Below are 14023 nucleotides of genomic sequence, written 5' to 3'. Positions count from 1 at the left end.
TTACTGCTTATAAAAATAAGTTGGTCAACAAGAGATTTCAGGCAGGAGTCACACTAGAACTGCTTGCAGACCAAAATTTCAAATCCTAAATGAATCTTAGCAGAAAGTAAACTGCAAAAAAATTGGAATGGGTTTTCATTCCTTTGCATGTAGCTAGTAAGGGATGGGTATCGCCTGCTGGGAGAACCATCTTGCTGCCTGAAGCACAGTGGAAATGACAGTAATAAAAAAACACGGAAGAATTTAGGGGTTGCTATCAGGGGAGCAAATGAGTCTCCATTGGTTTAGTAGAGAAAAGCAGCCTTAAAACAAATAAACAAAAACTTTTAAAATATCTCCGTCAAAGGTATGAGTTTTTATGGGAGTAAGTAAGTCATCATCTGCTAATGAACGCGTGGTAACAGAGGTGGCTTCTAAGGCCAAAGAATTACAAATATCTAAGAACCAAGAAGAATGGAAAGGAATGTTCAAGATATAACTTGACCTAATAACAAAGTTGTAAATAGCAATAATAAGATGATTAAGTATTTGTTAAGCAGATACTTACATCTATTATTTCACAAAACCCTATGAAATCATTACTACAAAAAACGAAGGCTTAGAAATGTTGAGTGACTGCCCAAGTTCTTGAGAACTTTGACCAGGTCATGGAGAGCATTTTAGGATGCTCCTCCCACCCACCCATGATGCACACATAAATTAGCATCCTTAGCATCATGGGTGGGTGGGAGGAGACGTCAAATGTTGGCAAAGTAAAAGGATACAAAACCATAGACACACCCAATGTGTCTACCATTTTCATTTTAAATTCTTGTTCAAACTGGAATGTTATTTTCCATTTAACCATTATTTAATAGATCCCTTTATGGTTACATTTTTCTAATAAAGGATAGCTATATTTTAAAATAAAAAAATTAAAAGTAAAATTGCCATCTGCCTAACTAGACAACATTGCCATCTAGTGGCCTAAACACATTACAGCTACCACTTCTGGGGTGACAGCAGAGGTCCTATCAAGGCTCTGAAGGGTGTGCCCAGTAGACACAATGTTAATAACGATGCCAAGCCATACCAAGAGCACACAAACTCATCCAAAGCAAACGTGCTGACATTCAACCAGAAAGCCCACCCTAGCCTCAAAGATTTAACAGCTTCACTGAGCAAAAACCAAAAAACCAAACAAACAAACAAACAAAAAAAAACAGCTACTACCACCATTGAACCAAGGTTTTGATGTGCCTCACTTATTTATTTTTCTTTGAAATTTTAAGATCCATTTCTCACTCCTTTGTTCACCTACCTGCTTGAAAATGTTTCCAAACATCCTCTCATCTTTACAGTAAGAACATAGCCCTCTATCACCATGACCAAGGAAAGAAGCAGGTATCAGCTGCTAATGACAGTCAATAACTCAACAGGGAGTCAATCTGTGACTTAAAGACCCAGAATCTGTCCTAGAATGAGCAAGCCAGAGCTAGGCTTTGGTCTAAACAAGATGAAGATGTAAGGGACAGGAAAATAGGAAAAGGCTTACAAGATTGGCACAGATGCAGCTTCAACTGAGGTACACAATATTCTAGTGATAAATTATCTTAGCAAACATCCTTTGGGGCCTTTTCTTTAATTAAAATCAGATACTCACTGCTTCTCTAGATTTACTGCAAGGCTTATGTAACCCTTTGTTTCTGCAACCAGGTCATTTATTGAAACCATCAACATGCTGAAAGGGCACGGAAGGGCATGGAGAAAGAACACGTCAAGGAGTGGACCACTGTCACAACACCACTGGTGGGTTTTTGTCAAACCCCATCTCTGACCCTACAAGTTTAAGATCATGAAGGATGTGAGAGTACAAACAAAACAGCTGTTAAATCTTTTTTAGCCCATTTTTGATGAAATAAGTATAGAAACACAGGAGATCAGTTTAGATCTGTTTGAATAAAGGGACAGGAAAAGTTGGAAGAGGCAATTTTCAGAAATCCAAATACAGTATGTGCTTCTCCAAAATTTGCATCAGAGGCTGAATCATGCCCATGCAAATGGATCTTAGTTCAAATTCATGTCAGAAAAATCTGGAACACACTTCACTTCTCATATACAAATATCCTAGGAAAGCAGCTGTTTGTTCTTACCTATAATAAAAAGAATCTCCACTGCAATGTCACTGACGGTTGTGCTCCGAGTTGTGGACAGGTCGTCATTGCCAATAAAGCAAACGTTGTAAGGTACAGTCACAGCAACATAAAACGTTGCCAACAAAATAAGCCAGTCCCAGCCAGCTTTAAAAGTGCTAAAATGCAAAAGTATGAATTTGGACTTTTTTGCATCAGAAACTTTGTACTCCGGAAATGCTGGTTTGTCTACAAAAACATTCTGTGGATGAAGACAAAAAGGAGAGAAAGGAGAAACACAACATTAGAAACAAGGATTACACTGCTTGAAACACACACTTTTGTGAGTAGGATCATTCACTACACAATGCAATATCTTACAAGTGACTTTTAAAAGTTGCTGATGGAAAGCATCTAAACATCTAAAACTGAGCAGAGATCTTTGTTATAAGGAACAGGAATATGCAGAGTTTAGTCATGAAGCTAAGTAAGTAACCCAGATTTTGTTCATTAAAAAATAAAAAAGACCATTACCTAAAATGTCATCAAAAAACATTCACAGTTACATGTAATCCTATACACATTATAAACACAAAGCTATATTTACATTCCTATTGTCATGAGAATATTCTGTATACTTGCAGATTTCTGATGACAGTCATTATCTAAAGACTATATTTGACCTGATATTTTACTGATGACAGCAGTGGTACTTTTCTTTCCAAAAAGAATAGATATATGACCAATATTATATTGTAAACAGTTTACATTTCTTTCCAAATATAGCCAAGTGGTGCTAACTACTTTCATTTTTTGCATTGTGGCTGTTGGTGAGGTTGGGAACCAAAATCTCATTACCTTGACTGACACAGATGCAGTCTGACATGGGCCAGACATTGTTCAGATGGTAAAGTAAGAAACAGTTACTTAAGAGTTATTAGTCAAGTCATGGGAGGAGAAAGCCAATGTTCACTGTGCAGCTGATTAAAGGCAGAATAGCTGGAGTTTTTGATAACTGCAAAAGCACTTCACTTTGAATGCAGTTCAAATTGATGAACAATTCCCTTGCTGCTAGAAGACAAAGGGAGGCCCAACAATAGCATGTGTGGAAATCTGACAAGCCTGTGACCAGATACTTGCAGACCTGGCTTTGACCTCAATTAATGGGAAATACAAGATAGGTAATGGAAACTTATATTTGAAAGTTTAGCTGAATTAACAGAGCAGTTATAAATTCCAGAATACATATTACTTGTAGGTCACAATGTTGTGTTCTTGTCTCACTCATTGAGGGAAGGGCAGATTAATGTGATGTGTTCAGGGATCCTGAAGTACCTGAGGATTCAAGAAAGGTTCAGAAAGATCAGGATCATCTAGCTCTAAGTGGTGACTGTCAGTGATTGAATAGTTCTGCTACCTTAATATTAACGCACCCCTGTCTGGCATTTCTCTTTGGTAGGTATTTTCAACCCATGTTTCTACTTCCTGTTAATATTCTCACTCAACCCACACAGGCATCTCATAATGTCAGTACTTCGTGGTGGGTCACAGTTAAACTACTTCCAGATAGTCCTTAGATGCCCATCTGCCACTGCATCTATGTTTCATACAATTCCCTGATATTCGTCCTGTCTCCTTTGCCTCATTCTCTGGTTTCAAGAAACCAGTTCCAAAGGTAGACTTTGGCATAAAACAGAGAAGGGGAGACGAAGTAGCCCCGTTGGGCTTCTCATAAAAATTCAGGCTGTTACATTGGAAGAGGAAATTAATGTCTATAACCATTAATCTTCTCAACACTGATAAACACTTCAAGTTGTAATAACATGATTGGTTCTAATCCAAATTTTCCCTGAATATTTACTACAATAAAGAATTATCAGAAGCCATGGGAAACATCTCATTTTCTATCCACATAAGTTTTTTCTATCATGTTACAGAAATTAAAATTTTACATTGTTTGAGGGTACACCCATATCTAGGGTAATGATTTCGGAAACCTCAAAAAGTGAAGTTTTTGTTTTTGTTTTTGATTATGCTGATTATATGAAGCATTAGTGATTCTGTCACAAAAGTTCAGCAACATATTAGTTTTCTGTACAAATCAGAAAATAAATCACATGCTTTCATTTTGTAAGCTACTTAGAACATATTTTAAAAATATTTTAAAAAGATACCGAGAATTCAATACATCTGAGATTAGATTTAAATTTTGAAATGTTAACTCAAATCCTGCAAACATCTTTACATAATCACCTGAGTGAAAAAAAGTAGATGCTTCTCTTCTTCCATCAGCTTTTGTAATGTTTTATCAAAATCCTTTTGAATGAAAACAATTCTTAAAATTGTAAAAAAAATTGTACACAATTGTAAAATTATGCTTTTAGCAGGAAGTAGGGGGAAAGACATGTTATTTATAACTGTCAAACATGGAGTTTGCCTAGTCTAGACATTAAGTTTATCTTATTTATTAATCTTCAAGCATATTTCTTTAGTACCAATGGTGTTTTAGATGTTTAACCTCTAACCTATGAGTTATTGAAACATACTAGTTAACTCCAGTGCCTAATTAAGGTAATTGTTTCCTAAACTATTTTTGCAATAGTTCCTTTCAAACTATCATCTGAATGAGCAAGAGAATGTGAAAATGTTTCTACAGTCACTTCAGTGAGTAATCTAAACCCAGTGTATGCCTTTGATGATCATCACTGTCTCCTGCCAGAAATATGCATTTGTAGCACTCTCCTTTCAAGTTTCCAAGGCTCTAGTGTGATCTTTAATATTTCTTTGTGTTGAAAACATTTGCATCATATCATTCTCATTTGATTGACAGAATAACAAATCAAGGAAGGCAGAATTTGAAAACACCTTTTTCAAGGTATACCAGGCAAAGTTAGAGCCAGACTAAAATATGTTGCATCCTGATTCCCAAACCTGCTAATGACCTGAGGAGTTCATTTGACTATGGCTGAAGCATATGCTCCTTTTCCACAGAACTGTATCTGAGAAGCAGCAAGGTAAGAGTCAGAAGCACGGTGGCTTTGAATTAGAAGATTAAAGATTGGGTACCACAACTGCTGCTTCTATTGTTTTTTTTTTCCATCATTAAAATGGGACTAATAAAAATCAGACCTAGTACTGGCTTGCTATAAGAATCAAATAATATGATGTAAGTAAAAGGAATTTGTAAATAGCAAAGGACTATAAAATGTTAAGAATTATTTTTTGTGTGTGCAAATGTTATTACAGCCAGAATTTCCAGAAAATTTATTGTTTATTCAATAAACTATACAAGTCATTTCCTCTTCTCCCTTCTGCCTTCCTTCTATCTGCCATTTAGCCATCCTATTCTGTTATCCTTGAAAGGAGATGGTGAACAGGTGAACAGGGCAAATCCTGATTCCATACTTTGCTTCAGGAATAAGATATTACCTCTAGTATTAGAGTTACTGTGCTGTTAGGCATCTTAAATTACTATGTATTATTTTAATGCTCTACTCTGATGTTTGTATTTCTTAAATGAATGGCAATTAAGCAAATTAGCTAAGTAGTGGGAGTTATAGTTTTTTTGAAATCAGATTTTTAAGTATTGCTTTATACTTTGTTGAATCTAAGGGAAAAATAGCATGCCCAGCAAATGCATTTTAAAGCTCACTAATACTTGCTATGTTTAAATTCTCCACTAAAAGCTAGACAGTGTCATCTTTCAGCCTTACAGAATCTGTGGATAATATTTGTTTAGGTGCTTTGCTGGTTGATTTGCATGGAATCAAGCCCAAATGTGGTTACCTTCGTTTCTTCCTATAACTTGCTTATGTCACTAAGGCTGACTTGGTAACTGAAAGGGGATGTAAATAGGCACCAGTGGAAGGATCCACAGATCAAGTGGTGTGCACTGTTTCAAGCCTCTCCCTGGATTCCCAGGAAACCAATATAACACTAAGGCACAGGTATCCCTAGAGAAACTTTATATTGAATTAGGACCAAAAAAAAAAAAAAAAATCAAAGCGTGACCCTCCACAGTGGTACATGGCAGACCAGCACGGACATGGTTGATGGTCCTTGGAGGATAAATGATTCAAAACATCTTGTTTTGGCTTCCAGAAAGTTGCACTGAAGTAGAGCCAGGTTTGCAGCACTTTCATGTCAGATCTCGCTCCTCACCCTGGGTTCATACATCTTTCTTTGTTCACTACAATCAGAGAAATGAATACTTTGTATGTCTGATGAATGGTCCTGTTTTATCAAAGCATGTGTATGTCGGATTAGGTAGTTCTTGAGCTTGCCATGTTAAAAATGAAATGCCAAATGATCCCCCCTCTGTCCTTAACTCCCAGAACTTCTGGATCTTAAATCGATTCCAAAATAGATCTGGTTGTTTCATGTGACTTTTTCTTGTCATTGGCAAGTTAGATGCTGGTATTTAATCTGCCACCTATGGTCACACAAACCCCCATACATGTTCTGATGATTCCATAAGGCAAATTAATGACATTAACATGATTTTAAAACTTTGAGTATCTACAACTAAATAGACAATGTTCTAGGTTTCCCAGTGAAGTCTCTTAGTGATAAGAACCAATTACAAAATTCAGTGTGAAATCCTGGAAGATATATGTCATGTAAAATGGGAAATAATCACCTTATACAGGCATAGTTATTTGTTGTGGCTTTGACAGATAAGACACCATATTTCAGAAAGCAACTCTATTATAATTTACTAAAAGTGTGACTTTCCAAAATTGTTTAATGTATGGTATGCAATTGTAAATCCAGTGTTTTACTGTGAAATTTTCAACTGTGTTTTATATAAAATGTAAGTTTTTTAATGGAGTAATGACTTTGATTTGGTCATGTTCCTCATGGATAAAAGCATTTGTAGAACTAGATAATGTGCAAAACAGATGGAACTAAAATTAAATTTGAGAAATTTTAACCAATAAACTATGAATGTGTAATATGACTTGCTGCATCATTTCTGTTTCATAAAATGTAACCAGTGTGTCCCCATCTGCAGTGTCCGTAGTACCATATTGTACTTCACTGCAATAATATTCTAATCTCCAAGCTGTGATAACACTATGATTAAGCACTTTTATTATAGAAATGCCTCATGACTGCTGACCTTTTCCAGTTTGTTCTCTATAGAAAAGCACAAACCAAAGTGGAAAAAAAATCTAGGCAAGCCAATAAATGGGTAATTGAGGCCTTTCTTTAGCGCATCAAACATTGCCACCAGGGGAAACACTAGCATTCATCCTGTACACACATACCACCTACGTTATTTATTTTCAATTTGTTCTTTTCTCTTCTTTGCAGGTGCCCAGAGATGTGATAAAGGACTGCTCGACTCCGTCTCCGGGCTGAGTCAAAGTGGGTCCCTGCTCTTGATCTTCCTTTGACTTTGTCTGGGGGAAAATAAAACTCATTAGACACACATGCATGCATCATTTCACCTCAAGAATGTCATTTTGACAGTTCCCTTTCAAGAGCATATTGTATATGTTTTCCAATACCTAAAATAATCTGCTGGATCCTAATGACATTTAATTTAATTTTAGTCCTTTACGATTTATATATTTTTATCATCATATTGACTGCATTAATTTTTAAAAATTAAAGTAAAACATACATGAACATAGAATAACTTTCAAATAGTTCAGGAAATCATTAATGGATATTACTCCTTTCTTCCTGCTATTCCACACTGAAATCCCTAATTCTACTCTAACATTGAAAAACATTCTTTCCAGAAAAATTTCTAATATGTACCCTATATCCACATTTGTAATTATTTTTTCTCTGCATAAATGTAAGTTTACAGTGAAAACTGTTTACTTATTACTTTTTTCACATTAAAATACTTGTAAATCATTCCATATTTGTATATTATAGTTCTCTCCTATTTTTTAAATGGCTAATAGCATACTATGTTAAGATTATAACTAACCTTATTAATTTTACTATTTCACTATCATGAAGATTCAGATTTATCTAAGATTTTTTGTCAAAATCTGTGTGGCCAATCCTGCAAAGAAAATTCTTAAATGCATACAGCTTTGAGTTTATTCAGTAAATAAATTACTGGCAGTGGTATGTACATTTTAAATTTTGGTATACATATTCCAAATTTCATTCTAGCAATTTACAGTACCAGCAAGTGAATAGATGTGCCTGCTTCACCACACGCATGCCAAAACTATAAACTATCAAATGAATATTGGCCAATATTTGGTTAGTTGAAAAATGCCATATTAATTTATATTATAAAAATCATGAGTGTGGATGAGCATGCTTTAAATATCTACTGTTCATTTGTATTGATTTTTCTGGTCTATTCATTTTTGTCAATTTTAGAATCAAAGTAGTGTTTTTAAATTTATTTGCAATAGCTCTTTGTATACGAGAGTAATGGCCATTTTCTCATCATATGTGCCACCAAAAATGTTCCCAATTTGTTGCTTGACTTTGGAATTTGTTTACGCAGTTTAAAAATTTTAAAGTATCTGTTGTCATGTTAGAGTAGGTAGTTAGTCAGACATGAACAGTGCAGGAGAGGACCACCTCCCCAGAAATGTCAAGCAAACATTAGTTGATGGTCTGGTGGTTGCTAAACCATCTCTCTGAAATGATAATTGGCCACAGCCAGCGCTAGTGAAAGATAATCTCCTGATAGATAGAAAACACCTGAGCTGGTGATCTTAGGCAGTGAACGAGTGGGCTCAAGCATGCACACTAAGAGGCAAAATGGTGGAGTTTAACCGGTATATAACCTTCCCCTGGGAACACACTACTGGTAAGGGAAAGCACCTCAAGTGAACATGGGCACAGCTTCAGTAAACACACTGTGCATGCAGCCCCTCCCTAGTGCTGGCAGGCCACTGTGCATGTGGCAGCCCACCTCAAGAGAAGAATCAAGAAAAGAGAACTGGAAACCCTAGAACCATGGCAATGTGTAAAACAGCAAGTCAAGGGCTGAACAGGGAACTTAGATCTCTCAAGTCACGTGCTTGGCCCACTTCCAAGTGTACATTGCTTCCTTTCATTCCTGCTCTAAAACATTTTAATAAACTCTCAGTCTTAAAACTTGCCTTGTTCTCTCCCTCTGCCTTAAACCTACTTCTGCCCCTTGGCTGAATTCTTTCCTCCAAGAAGGCAAGCATTGAGTTTGCTGCAGACCTGTATGGATTTGCCACTGGTTTTAGTCAGACTTATCCTTCTATTTCTGGTGTCTAGACATTATGCCCGGCATAGCTAAACTGTTGTCACACAAAAATATATTCAAGTTTCTTCCAATATACTTTGCCCTTACTTTCAAATGTTTTAACATTTCAATTTTTAATCCAATTGCACTATATTTTAGTAAAAAAAAGTAAGGCTCTAGCTATATTATTTTCTTTCTAAAGGGCTACTGTTCAAGAAAAATAAATAAAGTGGTTATGTTACATTAAGAAATATTTAGTCATTATTTGATCAAATGGTCAGCATACAATTTCATCCTAAATAAATTGAATCTATGTCGCAATTATTGCAAAATATAAAAACGTTAAAATCTGTTTAAGCTTCATCATAAAATCTCTCTACTATTATAAAAACTCTTTGATATCTCTCCTTCATAAAAATAATTTGGTTTAGTTGCTATGTCATGGAAGCCATATGACTGTTGTTGATGCCTACTGTGTGCCAGGCTCTGTTCTAGATCATCCAAATTTATTAAAATTGATCCTCATAAATATCCTATGAAATAAGTATTATTATTCTCCATTTACAGATGAGAAAACTGAAGGTCTAATAACACATTAGATGGTCACACATCTAGTAACAGAAGTAGAGTCATTATGTGAATTCAGATTGGTCTCGAGTCCCTCTTCTTTCCACACACAGAACCAAGTCTCTTAGTGACTTCAGTGTTCGGGACTGCTGCTTTTTATCGACTTTCACATAGAGTAACAGGTATTATAATTCCTGCCCATCTGAGACTTCACTCCAAGTCTTTCACGGACTTTAATTACCCCCACCTCCTAAATTCCCACACCACTCTGGGATGCTTTAATGACCAGCAAATGGGGTGTTTAATTCACCGCAAAAGTCTAATTGAATGTTACTTTTAAAAAAAGCATTCACCTTTTGCTCCATACTTGAAAGAATATTGAAAATAAAATTTGCTACATTCCTATAGACTTGAATCACTAAAAGTAGATTTTAAAACACCCAGAATAATATCAAAAAGGACACTTTTTAACAACTTGTGGCTGAACAAAGCACATTTCATCGTTACTGCGAAAAGTTAAGATCATATCGTCGTGCGTTAAATTTTTTGACCTACATAGAATCTTTGTAAATTACATTTGAAAATGTAATTATTACTCCAGCAAGGAGTAATTTTAAATATATTTAAACTTGAAAACAGCCAGAGTTTTCAGACAATCTCTACAGAAATTTGGTAAGTATGGCCAACAGGCTGCTTATACAATATCAATTGGCTTCAAAATGTCAAGTGGAATTACAATGCTAATTACAAAATGAACCAGATTAGATATTTACAACAGTCAATAAGCCAATTCCCTTCTCAGTGAGACATCTAATTAATAACAGATTTTCCAAATCAAATGATTGCAATTTTATCATCTTAGAAAAGGTCCCCTCAAAGGGAAGTGTCAAAGAATAATCTGTGTTAGTCTTGACTCTAAATGGAAGAAAAAAAGTTTTCTGTGAAAATATTTAGTCACAATTGAACCCTCATGCAAGATTGGGTTGAAAATCATTCTACTTTACTGTAATATTCATGACAGCAATATTTCTAATCTGCGTATCTACACAAACCACAAACACATCAGTATGTACATATATACATATGGGTGTCTGTGTATGTATGACTAGAAATAAGCCAAATGTCCACAAATAAAACAATGCATACAGGTGTAGTAATCACCTAGAATATCATAATTCCATTAAACTGAACTTATGTAGGAAATAAATGGGAAATGAATGAAAGTGTCTTCCTATTAACACAGAAATATCTCAAAAACATAATATTGAGTACAAAAGCAAAAAATGAAACATCACAGAAAACATGGCAACATTTTAACAATATTCAGACATGTAAAACTAAATAATATATTGTTTAGAGAAATGTACAACTGCTGTAAAACTGTATGTAATCACATGACTACAACCAGCTGCACAAGAGGCTAGAAAATAGAATCTCCAGTTGACCACTGTGCCTTACTAAATGGTATTAGTACAGTTGTATTTCTTAAACTGGATTGGGGGTATATAATGATTTGTAATAATATTTTATACTTCATATATATTTTAATGTAAAATTATTTTACCACAAAAAGGACAGTAATAAAGTGATATCAAACCATTTAACAGTGAAACCTGATAAAATTATACAGCGTGGTGGTGGTAGTAGGGAATAAACTGCTTGAGATGGATGACCCAGGGCTAAAATCTGAAGAATCACTAGTTGTTAATAAGATAGGGTCAGAGGAGCAAAGACAAGGTGTGAGGATCTCAGGCAGAAAGGAGTTCAGCATCTTTGAAGAACTGAACAAAGTCCAGAAGAGTTAGTATATGGTGAAAGGAAGGAAGAGAGGTAAAACGGCAAACTAGAAGGCAGGCAGAAGTCAGACAGCTCACCCAGCGCCTTTGAAGCCACGCTAGAATTTTTGCTCTTGACTATAAGTGCAGTGATAAAAGTATTAGGAAACAAACAAAAAAGCCTAAATTATTTTTTTAAAGCCTAAAATATATGTTTGTAGCGACTTGAATAAGAAGATAACTCTCTCTTTCTCCTCTCTCTCCCTCTCTCCTCTCTCTCTCTCTCTCTGCGTGTGTGTATTTTTTTTCTGTCTCCCTCACCCTCTTCTTGTTTCCTATAACAGAGCAGAGATTAGCAAGCTGCAGTGCTGGAGCACATGAAGCAACAGCAAGATTTTAAACTTTCAAATGACATGAGAACATTTGAGTTTTCAAAAGAACAAATTGACTTGTAATGTGTGATTTTATTAGAAAAAGACAACAGAAGTTGATAGGAGACTACTCAGGAGCCTGTTTCAGTAGATCAGTAAAAACATGGTAGGCTTAGACTAAAGTGGTAGCTAGCAGTAGACGTGGAGCAAAGCTGGCACATTTGAAATATGTATAGAGATAAAGTTGCCTGGCTTTGTCACTTAGTTGATTATGAAATTATCTAGTAAGAGTGTTCAGAGTAAAAGGAGAAAATCTAAGCCCTCCCTTTTTCTTTCAGTGATGAAAAGGTGAAGATTTCAATTGCCATCAGGTCAATGAAGGTAAATGAGTAAAATATAAGAGGAGGAGGTAGTGGTCAGTAAGCAGGGTAATTTAATAAGCCATTTTAGTTACTAAGCAACACTGAGAGATGAAAATTTTCAGGAAAAAAGTTAAAGTTATGATTAGACTCCACTGAGTTAGGACTTCTGAACAAAACATCATGTATTAGCAATATTCCCTTAACCTCCACCACGTTCTAGGCATTATGCCAGGAACTTTGCCTTGGTTGTTTTTTAATCCTCACTTTGTTAGGCATTAGTTTTTCCATTAACTGAAAGGGAAAAAAAGCATAAAACAAACCTAAAGATCATCAAAATTGTGTACTTGTCCAAATTCACACAGTAAGTGGGAGGGCTGATATTTGAATTCTCAATGAACTTGCTTGAAATCACATGTTCTTTCCAACTCAACATAGTAAATAATAGATCATTGAGCTGTGAGCCTGTCCGATTTTTTTACTTATCTGTGTTATCATGTTGGGTCAAAATAGAGCTCTCCTAAGCAGGAATTATTTTCTCTGCTAGACAGGGTCTTCTATTGTTTCGCTCTCTTTCTTGCACTAAAAAGGACATACACTGAAATATACTCTCTCTCCAGTTGTCATTTTAGGTTTTATTTCCTTTCCACTTTCCTTCATATCCCTACTTTTACATTGTAAACTACTTTTATAACATGCTTTTTTAAAAAATAGAGCACTTGTTCCCACTTAAATATCAATGCAGAAACTTCCAGTTCAAGATGCAAAAGAAAAGTCCTTTTTAAAAAATTACAATAAAATTATAAATTTTTATGTTCTAAATTATATAGCATTGAAAAACGTTAAAAACACAGGAAATCTGAAAATCCAAAATCATAGTGAAGTAACTTCATCTGTCTCAGAAATTGATAGCTGTGGTGGCAAAAAATAAATAAAATTATAGGGAATGTTAATACATTGATTTACATGTTATTAATGTTAATACATTAATAATTTTAATGTTAATAATTATCTGTAATTAATGAATATCTATGGTATCTACCAAAGAAAGAATTTCTCTTCATATGCTCATGGAACATTCATAACAGTTGATTTTTTTCTGCAAAGACAATTTCAAAAATATTCCAAAAAATAGAAGTCATGTGTATGAAAACAATTCTCCATATAATGACTTAAACTCTATTTTGATTTATTAAATTTTTGTATAATTTTTTTATATTAAGAGAAATTAGTAAGTAAATTTGTAGACTTTTGGAAATAAAAGACTGTTTTTAAAAAGAAATAATGTTAATAGGCATATTTGATATCTAAACTCAATGGATGTAATCAGATGAATGAGAGAAAAATTAATACTTAAAATGTATCTATTACAAAATATATCATATAAAAATATCTAATACATGAAACAAACTATATATTTAAAACGTTAAATATGTAGAGCTTTAAGATACCAAATAAACATAATAATTTAATAGGAAAACAACAAATAAGAGTAAACTAGGTTATAGAAACAAAAAAATAAATGAAGCAGAAAACAAAATTTTTTTTCAAAGGTGGCCAATTAAATGGAAAGAAGATAAGGGAATTAAACTTTTGGCAACTGTATTTAAGGGAAAGAAATAAGACCAACACAAATAAT

General features: G+C 34.5%; 1 protein-coding gene across 1 annotated transcript in view; it reads right to left on the bottom strand.

Moving 5' to 3' along the window:
* Window positions 1–14023, bottom strand: part of KCNH8 (potassium voltage-gated channel subfamily H member 8) — a 368934-nt gene that overhangs the window by 172570 nt on the left and 182341 nt on the right. Inside the window, exons 4-5 of the mRNA XM_003265242.3 lie at window positions 7389–7516; window positions 2133–2373 (exon numbers count right to left, since the gene is read on the bottom strand). Coding sequence (XP_003265290.1) covers window positions 2133–2373; window positions 7389–7516 — 369 coding nt within the window. The remainder of the gene's footprint in view (window positions 1–2132; window positions 2374–7388; window positions 7517–14023) is intronic.

Source organism: Nomascus leucogenys, chromosome 8, assembly GCF_006542625.1.
Source record: "Nomascus leucogenys isolate Asia chromosome 8, Asia_NLE_v1, whole genome shotgun sequence".
NCBI lineage: Eukaryota > Metazoa > Chordata > Mammalia > Primates > Hylobatidae > Nomascus > Nomascus leucogenys.
Note: the sequence above shows the minus strand (reverse complement) of the source record. Positions and strands in the feature narration are given on the sequence as shown.